A 12,404-nucleotide genomic window follows, 5' to 3' on the forward strand; every position below is an offset into this window, starting at 1 on the left:
GCCCTCTGTCCACTTCCTCTTCCACACAGTTAGTTCCCTAAGCCCTGAGAGACAGGGTCTCTTACTGAACCATGTTTTAGTTAGCTGGCTGCCCTCAAGCCTCAGCAATCCTCCAGTCTCAGGTTTGGGGGACCTGAGTTCAGGTCCTCATGTTTACACTGAGAGAACTCTTATCCACTGGATAATCTTCCCAGCTCGTGGTAACATCTTTAACGACAGTGGATATTTTAAGTTGAATCATTCTTTGGTTATTTATTTTGAGCACCTGCTATCATGTGCCACAGCTTAGAGGCCAGGGAAGACTTGGAGAAGCATGATTTAAACCAGGCAGTGGTGGCGCATGCCTTTAATCCTAGCACTTGGGAGGCAGAGGCAGAGGCAGGGGGATTTCTGAGTTCCAGGCCAGACTGGTCTACATGAGGGCTACACAGAGAAACCCTGTCTTCAAAAACCAAAAACTGAAAAGAGAGAGAGAGAGAGAGAGAGAGAGAGAGAGAGAGAGAGAGAGAGAGAGAGAGAGAGAGAAGAGAAGAGAAGAGAGAGAGAAGAGAAGAGAAGAGAAGAGAAGAGGAAGAGACTTAAAAGGTGAGAAAAGTAAACCAGGCAGAGTCAAAAATTCTGAGGAGGAAGCTAGAGCTATGTGGGGAGGCCGCCGAGGGAGGGCCTTGCCCAAGTGTTTCAAGTTTATCCTAAAGGGACCTGCTCTTTTATACTATTACATTTGGTCATATATAAGTGGTTTTGGTTGGCATTGTTCTCCTGGTTTTCCAGCTAGTCTGCTTGGAGATAGAATTTGCCAGTCTAGAGCCATTACCAATCTCAAATAAAGGGATACTTAGATAGGACCATTAAAAAGTGTGCTCGTGGTTACAACAGAGTCTGCGGCCAGCCTGGGATACCTAAGACATTCTCCAAAAACGTCCATCACACAAAAACAAAAAAGCAAAATTCCGCATCGTCATTTAGGAAACGTGGACTGTATATAGCACGGCACCAGGTCAGCCTGTGTTTTCACTGCCACACTAAGTGACTCAGAATGAGTTTCCTATTGCTTATTGGAAGGAAGGGCTGTGTCAGACGTCTCACTCAGCGACTGCCTGGAGCACAGCTCCTGTTTTCGTGAGAGTCAGATGGGAGAGCCGGGGAGAAAGGGTAGGAGGTCAGGATCTCTGAACTAATTTCCGGTCTTCACATTCCAGCGGGGAGTTTTGTCTGGTGAAGCCAGAACATATTCAAGCCAGAAGGGACCTCAAGGACTAGTTCCTCATTTTGTGGGGTTAGGGTCCAGTGAGTAGTAGTAGGACACTACAGAGCTCCGCACTAGCCGCCTATGAGGGCTAGTGATTTTTGGTTTTGTTTGGATTCTTTGGGAACTTGGCTGTGGAAAACTGAGGCTTGTTTCCTTAGTCTTATATCCTGATTTGGTACTTTGAAGGACCAGCGTATGGAGATGCCTGTGGATCGCACAACATCTTCCATTAGCTCCCAGAGCTACAGGGTTTCCCAAGGGGAAACAAGAGCCCTTTAGGCACTGGGAATCTGAGGGTGTCCATTCTTCCCCTGGCTTCCCGTTTAGGATGACCTTTTAATGTCGTACAGTCATGGACTGCCTCTGGGGTGGTGATGGTAACAGTTTGGTATACACTGACTGAGAAAACATCCAATAGTGAACGGTTACTCCGAGGCCGGCGCTGCCTCAAAATGAGTGCCGTTTATCACACTAGCATCCATGTTCGCTTGAAAAGCCATTGTAGGTCTGCATGGGGGCACATTTACTCTGTTTACAGGGAATCCTCAGTGGACAGATGGGTTTGTGACATTTACTAACTGGCCACCTAGGCATTCGTGTTCTGCAAATTTGGAACTACTGTTCTGGAAGTATAGCTTGTGTAAAACCAGCCACCTGTAGGGAAGGACCTTAAACACCGCCAACTTCCTGGTGCAAACCCATACTACCATATTTAAAAAATTGTCTTTATTGCTTTTTTTTATTGTAAAAATAACTCAAGATCATTGTAAAGAAGCTAACACATTATTGAGATGTATAGCTGTGAGATTCCAGTTTTGTCTGAACTTATAATTTATAACATATGCTAGGATTTTACAGAAACAGAAGCTACTATACACAGAGTTTACGTTTGTGACTTATTTTGAGGTCAGAACACTGAGTGAGACTTTTGAGTCTGCAGTGGACTAGCTGGGTGTCTAGTAATGTATTAGTTGGGTGACCATGCATAGGTCATTGAGTTTCCTATAAGCCTCAGTGTCTGGTGTTCATTTCTGACAAAGTTGTTGTGAGGAGACAATGAGGTCACATACAGGAAAGACTCAGCACATAGTGATAGACTGTATAAACATGAAGGATGGGTGCTAGTTAAATTATAACTTATACACGCTGTCTTAGGGTTTCCATTGCTGTGAAGAGACACCCGAGTCAAGGCAACTTTTCTTTTTTGAAAGATTTATTTATTATATGTACATACACTGTAGCTGTCTTCAGACACACCAGAAGAGGGCGTCGGATCTCATTACAGATGATTGTGAGCCACTATGTGGTTTCTGGATTTGAACTCAGGACCTTCGGAAGAGTAGTCTAAACTTCGGTCTAACTGCTGAACCATCTCTCCAGCAACTCTTATAAAAGAAAACATTTAATTGGGGCTGGCTTACAGTTTCAGAGGTCCAGTCTATTCTTGTCATGGCAGAAAGCATGGCAGAATGCAGGAAGACATGTCGCTGGAGGAACTAAGAGGTCTATATTTGATCTGGATGGAATTGTCTTCCACAAGGAGGTTCTCTCTTCCACACTGGGCAGACCTTGGGCACCAGGAGACCTTAAAGCCTGCTTACAGTGGCACACTTCCTCCAACAAGGCCACACCCCTCCAACAAGGCCACACCCCTCCAATAAGACCACCCCTCCATATAGCACTGCTTCCCAAGGACCAAGCATAGTTAGACCATAACACACACTTTCTTTTTTCTTTCTTTCTTTCTTTTTTTTTTTTTTTTTTTTGGTTTTTCCAAACAGGGTTTCTCTGTGTAGTCCTGGCTTTCCTGGAACTCACTCTGTAGACCAGGCTGGCCTCGAACTCAGAAATCCGCCTGCCTCTGCCTCCCAGAGTGCTGGGATTACAGGCGTGCGCCACCACGCCCAGCTATAACACACACTTTCTTGAGCACTACTCTCCCTGCTCTTTCTTTTTTTTCATCCTTCCAAGGCCTTGCTATATATCCGAGGCTGTCCTCAAATATACTTTGTAGCTCAGGTTAGCCTCAAAATTTCTCCTACTTCAGTGTCCTCAGACCTGGGATTACAGGTGTGCAGCGTCATGCCGGGCTCTTGCTTGCCATGTTTTCTTTGCTCTTTATCAGTGAGTACTTAACCCCAGTGGTACTTACTCATTGGTTTCCTTGGAGACAAATAGTAACTGATGTGCCATCCCTTCTGTTGCCAGGTCACTCCCGGAAGCAAGGCTGCTATAGCTAATTTATATATTGGAGATTTAATCACAGCCATTGATGGGGAAGATACCAGCAGCATGACACACTTGGAAGCTCAGAACAAAATCAAGGGCTGCACAGACAACATGACGCTCACAGTATCCAGGTGAGGCTGTGGGCATATTAGTTAATTCCTATAGACTGGAAGCTGCTTGTGGACAGGGCCTGCGCCCCACCCCGCTGCCCCATGCCCCCCAATCTCGGAAGCCCCCACACTTCCCCAGTCTGTGCTATGTGTGACGTAAGCACACCGGGTGTGCAGCTTTGGATTTTGAGGATGCTTGTTTCTTCTCTCCTGTTCATCTCTTGTTGGCTTATCAAGCACTGGCCTCTTTCTGTTAACTTACCACACTTTCACTTGATCTAACACAGCTAATGAAAATCTTGAGGCAGTAAAATGAGTTAGACACCGTTAAGGCATAAGAAAATGCAAATGTGTTCCTGAGGTCCTCTGAATATCAAGTCAGGATGGTGCTCCTTCCAAGGACCCAAGGAGTAGGGGGTGTTGCGTCCTGAGGTCACAGCCGCTGTTAGATAAAATGCCAAGTGTTACTTAAGGTGCACTACAAGAAAGGAGCGCAGGCATGGAGCAGACGGCTCAGGAAAGCACCTTGGAAGCTGTAATTAGGGTAGAATTTTCAGTCACCTTTCACTTGGTCATGGAAGGAGCCCAAGGAAGCCAAAATGTCAGGAGTGATTGGTTCAGCTCTGAGTGGCTTCCTAGTTCCTGTTGGATCCAGTTCAGGTTCTGTTTGCTGGGTGAGCCTGCTTTATTTAATGGCCCGCCAACCTTCGCTCTTCACCATGTTCCCCTCTGTCAAGTACATTTTGTGACCTTTTCCCTTCCTCCTTGTGCTATAGGATTGTTAGACCGATATTGGATGAACAATATGAGAATAGTGTGTTCCCTTCAGAGCCCTACTAACTCTGGGAGGCGAACCGTTTCATTATGACTCCTTCAAAAGCACGTTGGCCCTTTGTTCTTGTCTCTTGTTCTATCTAGCTCAGCCCACGTTCCCTCCCTCAAACTCATGTTCAGGTCATTCATGCGTTTATTCTTAGGTTCATTGATTTTTTTTTTTTAAATTCACTTGCCAACAAATTATACAGGTATGTCTTATAATTGTCTGTCACCGGTTACTGTGACAAACAAAATAAAGTATAAATATTCTCTACCTTGAAGAGATTAAAAAAAAACATGCCAATAAAACCTGAAACTGATTCATAAATACATTGGTGATATGGTCTAGGCTAGGTGTTCAAGTTAGGTCCTGTTTTTTTCCTCCCAGCCCTATGTGCTCAGAAACAAGATCTAGACTAAAAATGTATTTACAAATACCTTGGCTATATAGCCAGGCTATTTTTTGCTTAGATACAACTTAAAATATTCCATGTAGTATTTTAGCTTACATTCTGCCACATGGCTGGTTACCTGTGCTTAGATGCGATGAATTTAGTTGTTATATCTTCCCAGCAGATCTCCCTGCCTCCTTCTCTCCCAGAATTTTTTCTCCTCCTCATGTCCCACTTTTCTATTTCCTGCTGAAGCCATAGGCCATAGGCTTTTTAATTGACAGGTGATGCATCCATACAACACACAAGATGTTTTCTCTACAGCTAGGAACACTGAGCCAGGATAGAGTTGAAGTCTAGTCCACCTTGAATTGAGGTGGCATCACGAGGCATGCGTAGCAAGTCAGAGGAACCTGATGGCTACGTCAGTTCCCTGACTAATGAGGGAGGCTTGGAAAATCCCTTCAAGCTGTGTAGGAACCATCCAATATGGATGTCAACTAACTGATAAATATGGGGTAGGTCTGATGGCAGGGTTCAAGTTGAGAGGGCAGGAGCTAAGGCAAAGGGGATGTTTGTCCTCATTTGTTCTTAGCATGTAAAGTTGTTTCTTGGTGTCCATGGGGGTCGGTCTCCAGAATTGTTGCGGATATCAAAGTCTGCAACTACCCAAATCCCTTCTGTACAAAGCAGTATAGTACTTGCACATACTCTATGTATATCTTTCTGCAGTCTTTTAAGTCATCTCTAGATTACCTATAATTTCTAATGTAATGTAAATGCTATGCCCATGATTGCTATACTATAAGACTAAGAAAAGGGGAAAAGTCTGTACATGTTCAGTACAGATACAACTGTCTGCAGTTGACTGAATTAAGTAGAACCTGTAGAGACAGAGGTTGGATTCTTTATTTAACACGAATGAGACAGTAGCTTTAGGCGGGGGCTAATGCTCAGTGGTAGAGCCCTTGCTTGACGGATGTTTGTGAGATGTTGAGTTGGATCATCAGCACTGCAAAGCCAAATGCAATGAAACAACAGAGGGGAGCAACAGCTTTGTTCATCCGTTGCAGGTCTGAACAGAAGATTTGGTCTCCTCTAGTGATCGAGGAGGGGAAACGTCATCCCTACAAGATGAATTTAGCGTCGGAACCCCAAGTAAGTACTTGCTTATCTTTGCCACTCCTCTGCCAGCTGCTTTCCTGCTTGGGCATTGTTCAGCTAAGCCTCTGTTTTTCCTGCACTGGAGGTCTGCGGATAAAGTGGCCAGGAGAGTCTCCGCTGCCATTGCTGGGATCTGGCTTAAGTTCAGTTCTTCCCGTAAGGGAAACTGCCGGAGGAAAGGGCTGGAAAACCCCAGGTCACATACATGGCCTGCCGTGGAGCAGGAAGGCAGGCAGTGGGAGAAGGGGACTGGGCCTTCCTGCAAATAGAGTTGGTAGGACTCTACTGAGACCTGAGAGCTAACTCGGCTCTTACAGATTAGATACAGAAGAATCATCCCAGAGGGGAGGATGCCTTTAGGCCTGAAGCAGAGTAAAAAAGAAACACAGGGATTTATTAGTACGCCCTTCTTCCCTCATGAGTTCTGAGGTGGAAATCTGTTTTTGTTATGGTGAAATTTGAAGAAAGACATTAAAAGTAGTTAAATGAGGTGGCAGTTGTTCTTGGAAAAAATATAGGAAGGGGTCATTGCCTTGTTTGTTGGTTGAGTAGAATTTTATATAACAGTAAATGGTCCTGAGATTCTTTATTTACAAATGAATCTCTTGGTAGATAGCTTATAGGTGTTTTTATTGCTCCCTTAGTTGTGTCTTCTAAGATATCTATACTCGTGGGTATTATTTTGAAATAAATAGAGAAATATTTAGGACACGTTGGTAAAAATGCCCATGTTGCTCACCACAAACTATGTTCTCTGTTGGATAATGAATTATTCACGGTAAGTGTGGCTGAGGAAGTGGCTTGTGGGTAAAGTGTGTTCATATAAGCACAAGGACCTGATTTTGGATTTCCAGCACCCATGTGTCAAAGCTGGGCATGACTGTGCCCATATGAATATCATTAGCGGGAGCTGGTTTGCCAGTTCAGCCTGAAGGCTAAGGTGCAGGTTCACTGAAAGACCCTGTGTCTAAAAACTTGGAGAAGTGATTGAGGGAGCTATCACAAATCAACCTCCAGCTTCCGCACACAAGTGCATACACTCACAAGTGTACACACAGGTATACACAAGTGCACCCAGACCCAGACACACACATATGAAAAACAACCACAACAACAAAACAACCACAAATAAGTGAGTAAGTAAAAAAAAGTGATAACTTTTTTTTTTTTGCAATTTTCAAAATGGGGTTGTGATTATTATATGTTTAACCCCAGTTGAAGATTTGAAATTGGATTTTTCTTTTTTAAGTTCGTGATACTATTTAGTTTTTTAATATAGAAATAATAATGAAAAGATAATACATAGTTATGTAGAGCATAGAAATGATAAGAAATTGAATTGATATGGTCCCATAGTATGTTTAAATTGAATGGTTGATTATAAGCCTTAATTTCTTAAAGGGGTCTCATTAAAATTTCAGAAATATAGTTATAATTTTGTCTATTTGCAATAGCCATCATATTAAAATGTTACATCCCTTTTAGGGGTCATTTTGCATCTGCTATGTTGAAGCTGACAAGAACATATTATTCTGTGTAAGCCCTATAAGGAAATTCATAAAAGGTTATTCTGCAAACTGGCAGTTGTATAAGCAAGTTTAAATTATGCCAGAGTTAATTTCAGTTTTCCTGGTAGTCTAGTCATTTATCAAATTACCGTATGTGTTAAATTGTGATGTCTTAAGTTTCCACATAGATTTATAACAATGAGGAATGAGTTTGGCTAAACTTGGTCCAAAATGGTCAGTTTTTACTTGGGGCAACCATCTATGTCTTAGTTATACTTTTTCTTCAGTACTGATATTTTGAAGATTATTTTCAGATTAAAAAATAATTATTCAGACTCCTTTAAAGGCTAGCTTGAGTGTATTTTTCTCTTCAGTGTTTATTTAGGCAAAAATCTTTCCACCTCCCCTTTTCCCAGATCTTCCATTTCTGAGACTTCTGAGCTAGAGGGCAAATAGTGAGTACAGAGTTCACCGATATTGTAAAGATCTGCTCATTCACATAAAGCTAACCAACACCCCAGCTTATCTGAGGTCAACATAGTTACATACCTAGTTTGTATTTCCTCATTATTGAGTTTCCTTGGAGACCAGTAAATACAAAGCCCAAACAATTACATCATCTCTTCCAAAAGGCAAGCCCTAAATCCGCCTGCCTTCTGGAAAGACTGGAATCCACATGGGGGTAGAAATATTTCTTTTATGTACAAACCAGATGCATTATACAGCAAGACTCAAGAATTAAGAAGAAAAAAAAAAGCCATCCCAAAGAAAAAAAATTCCACTATTCCCACAAAAGAAAACAAGGGTGGGGGAGGGGTGGGGAGTTGACTTCTGCTGCTAGGCCTGCCTGAGGACCTGAGTTTGATCCCCCAGGGCCCACATTATGGAAGGTGAGAATGGATTCTCCTAAGTTGTCCTCTGATCTATAATGTGGGCAGTAAATACATACATACATACATACATACATACATAGATACATACATACATACATACTAATGTATGACATGGCTCCCCAAGGACTTCTGACTGGAACTCTTTGTTTCTATGGGAAGAGAAGATGGACCCTATTAGACACTGCCCTCTTCTGCTGCGCTCGCGCACTTGGTGCACAGACGTGTCACGCCATGCCCCTCTGAAGAAGCTTAGAGAGGTGACCTCAGAGAGGTATAACTTGCCCACAGCCAAACAAAGGGTCAGGGAAGATTGTAGGCAAGACTAAAGAATAAGCATCCCGTGCTGCTCCCAGAATTGCTGTGGAGACAGGAGAAGGGTGCTTGCTGGGTGCTGTCCTGTGTCTGCCCATGCTGTCCCAGTGATGGGGGTGAGAGCCCCTGGCCTCTACGCTATGAATCATCTGTTGCCTTTCATAGACAGTACTCAATGACTTTACGGTTCCTTTGAATCAGTGCACATAAAGTTACCTATGACCATTCTTTTTCTTTAACATCCTCTTTTGTGATTGTTTGTAGCCAGGGTTTGTGGCAGAAACATGTGGGTCTCTGTGAATTTGAAGTCAGCCTGGTCTACGTAGTAAGTTCCAGGACAGCCAGGACAGGACCCTGTCTCAAAACAAAATAAAACATAAAAAAACCATAGAGGCCTTTTTATTATTATTATTCCTGCAGACATGGATAAAGTCAACTAAACCTCACTGATTCTGACTTGAAAAAAAAATTACTGGACTAATAAGAAAAAGAAATCCTAACTATAAAGATATGTTTATCTGCCTTTTACTTTAAATTAGTTTTATAATGAATTAAACAGTTCTCACTCATAATGCTTTCCAATTAAGCACTTAAGTTTCCTTTTTTAAAAGAGCAGACAAAGAACGATAGAAGAACTGGAATTCTTTTTGGTCATTTGGGTGTTTAAGAAAGAAACCTGGGTTTAGAAGAATTTTCTTGGGAACTCAGAAAACACATTGAGCTTAGAATGCTAAACAGCTTGCTGCACTGGGAGCCGGAATTGATTGTGAGCACTGGAGCAGGAGAGCCTTGCTAACTGAGTCATCACATAACCTATGATTTTTTTTTTTTAAAGGGATGTTAGTTTAAAAAGTTTAACGAGGCTGTGTGGTGCATGTCTTTAAACATAGTCTTCAGGAAGCAGGCAAATCTCTTGAGTTCGGCCCAGCCTGGTCTAGAAAGTGAGTTTCATTTTCAGAACAGCCAGGGCTACAGAGAGAAACTCTGCCTCAAGAAATCAAATCAAATCAAATAAATAAAGTAAAATAAATGGAGTTTTGGTTTTGGTATGTTTACACAGATGCCTAGAGAGGTTGTAGTTGAAATTGTTCCCCAGATTTCTGATGGTGGACCAGGGAATGAGGACACGGAAAGCCCTTTGCCCATAGGTTCTGGCTTCCAGAACCTTCCATGTTGTGTTTTACCACAGGGAATGATAGGCCCTGAGCTCCTCAGCTACCTTTAGCAAGTACTGAGATGTAGTTAGCAGCTGCTCCTCCTCTTACCCTCTTTCCTTACTGATCTAACCTGCTCGGGTCTGGGGAGTTTACCTTTTGACACGGAGGGCTTTGTGGTAGTCTAAGCTTCCTCTCTCTTTTCTCCGAATGCCTCTGGAATGTGTCCTGAAAGAAAGAGTGCTTCAGCTCTGACTTGGGTACTGGTAGCCCAAGGCATGACCTGTTATCCTCCCAGAGGTACCCAGTGTCAGTTCCGCTGAGTCTCGGGAAGGGCCAGACAGAGATGGAGCTTACTGAGCGAGCCTGCGGGATCGCAGTCCTGCATCTGTGGATGCTTAACGACTTATTGATCACTGTGTCCTTCCTCGCCTTTGTCTGAGCCCCTCTGCCCGAAGCCAAAGTTTAGATTTGAGCCAGGGCTGTCATAGCTCAGCCGGAAGTTCTCCCTGTACTCTACAGGACAGCTCCTTGATGTCTCCTCTGCTCCCTGCCTCCAGGAAGTCCTGCACATAGGAAGTGCCCACAACCGAAGTGCCATGCCGTTTACTGCCTCACCTGCTCCCAGCACCCGGGTCATCACAAACCAGTACAACAGTCCGACTGGTCTCTACTCATCCGAAAACATCTCTAACTTCAACATCGCTGTGGAGTCGAAGACCTCAGCCAGTGCAGAGGAGGTGAACTGCAGGCCGTAAGTAGACACCCCCACCCCGCCCCCCCAGGTCTCCTGGTCCTGGGAGAGGGCCTTTCCGCTAAGCCTGGGGCCGGGGAACCTTTGACACTCAACTTCTTTACACGTGAGAAGGGCTCCTCCCCTGCTCTTGGCAGGGTTGTACTAAAAATAAGAAAATGTGTTGCTGGTGCAGTGGCTCAAAGGTTGAAGGGCTTGCTGTTGAGCTCAACAATCAGAGTTCTCTCCCTAGAACATACATACATGGTTCATGGGCTTGGTGGCTTGGCTGTAGTTCTAGTACTTCAGAGGTACGGACGGGGGATCTGGAACAAACAGGTTGGACAGACTACCTACACTGGTGAGCTCTGGGTTCAGTGTATAACGTAGGCAGCAATGGAGCCTCCACATGTGTGTGAGCGACTGTGCACCCACACTATGCACCTATGTGTACATACCCCCACCCATGAGAGAGAGAGAAAAAAGAAAACGTAGAAAATGCCCAGCACCCTGTTGGACACAAACAGATCTTGAAATGGTGGAGAATCGTTCTTGTCCTGAGCGCCGTGGCCATCTTCAGCTTCTGGTCATGCTCTTACACAGGACCGCCATCTGTGTCCTGAGGAGTCCCCATTGTAGAGTATTAGGGAGGACTACTCCACATTTCCCACCAGATCTGAGCAACACACGCGGCTGTGTAGTCGCGGTGAAGCAATGTTTGCTTCCTCACCAATGGAGACCATAAATGACAGAGATAAATCCTTGAAGTGGCAAGTGCCTGCCCATATCGATGGGTTCTGACCTGTGTCTGAAACTGGGTTAACAAGAGAAGAGATGGGACCTCAGGTGGAACCAGGCAGGCATGTCCTCTGTCACATACCTGTGGGCTGTACCTGCCTTAACCTCTCTATCTGGTCTCCTGTTTTCTTCCATCAGAGAGGCCTAAATTTGCTCTGTTCCCAACTCTTTAGACACTTCATCCACCTATTGCAAGGGAACTGGGTATGGCGGTGTTAAGTTAGGAGGGTGGAGAGCAGATTAGGACTCATGCCTGAGAATTGGCCTGCAGGGTAAGGAGCGCAGGGCAGAGCTGCCAGTTCAGACATAACTGAGCTGCCCTTGTGGGGCCCCATGTTCAGGTGCTGCCCACAGGGACGGTGTTTCCAACCAAAAAGTGCCTTGCAGGCCTAGGATTCCCACCTCTGCTGATTGCTTTCACTGAAACACAAGTTGGGGCTTTTTTTTTTTTAATCCTGAAATTACCAACTTTTAAATGTTGGCGACTTTCAAATTTTGTTTGTAAAAATGTAGAGCATTCCAAGATTATCCAACCTCTCAGGACTTTTACTCAGATTTTGTGTTAACCCCAAAAGCCCATTTTGCTATTCGGTTTCTTCCCTATTCACCTTTATTAATCTGCCCAAATTTTAGCTCATTTTAGGTGCAAACTAAGTGTCTCAAATGCACGTTAGAGCGATGGGGTTACAGTCCGAGGCTCCTTAGCTGTTTGGAGACCTGTTGCAGGAACCCCATTGTGGTTGTGGTCTCCAGGGTCTGGGGCGAGGAAGGGTGGGAGAGAGATGGAGGGAGGGTGGCCAATGAAGACAGACAGATCAGATACTGAGACTACTGGCCACCTACTGCACACAAGTCTTGGTCCCTGATACTGAGAGGACAGGATGGAACAGATCTGTATGTTCCTTAGAGTCTAGTGAGGCTTTGGTTTGAGAAGATGCTGATGATCACTGGCTTTAATGGTAGTGTCCAGTACCACTACCTCTTATCCCAAATCGTGGTTCCTGTGAGGTCTTACCTGCTTGGTAGGTTAATGCCCTTCTAGGTGA

At 44.3% G+C, this 12,404-nt stretch overlaps 1 protein-coding gene across 2 annotated transcripts in view; it reads left to right on the top strand.

The window, feature by feature from the left end:
• The window catches only part of Pdlim1 (PDZ and LIM domain 1), a 45,576-nt gene that overhangs the window by 16,923 nt on the left and 16,249 nt on the right, over positions 1–12,404 (top strand). For both annotated transcript variants that reach the window (XM_052186387.1, XM_052186395.1), the window contains exons 2-4: positions 3,458–3,609; positions 5,870–5,954; positions 10,388–10,581. In XM_052186387.1, the coding sequence (XP_052042347.1) occupies positions 3,458–3,609; positions 5,870–5,954; positions 10,388–10,581 (431 nt within the window). The remainder of the gene's footprint in view (positions 1–3,457; positions 3,610–5,869; positions 5,955–10,387; positions 10,582–12,404) is intronic.

Source organism: Apodemus sylvaticus, chromosome 1, assembly GCF_947179515.1.
Source record: "Apodemus sylvaticus chromosome 1, mApoSyl1.1, whole genome shotgun sequence".
NCBI classification, from domain to species: Eukaryota; Metazoa; Chordata; class Mammalia; order Rodentia; family Muridae; genus Apodemus; species Apodemus sylvaticus.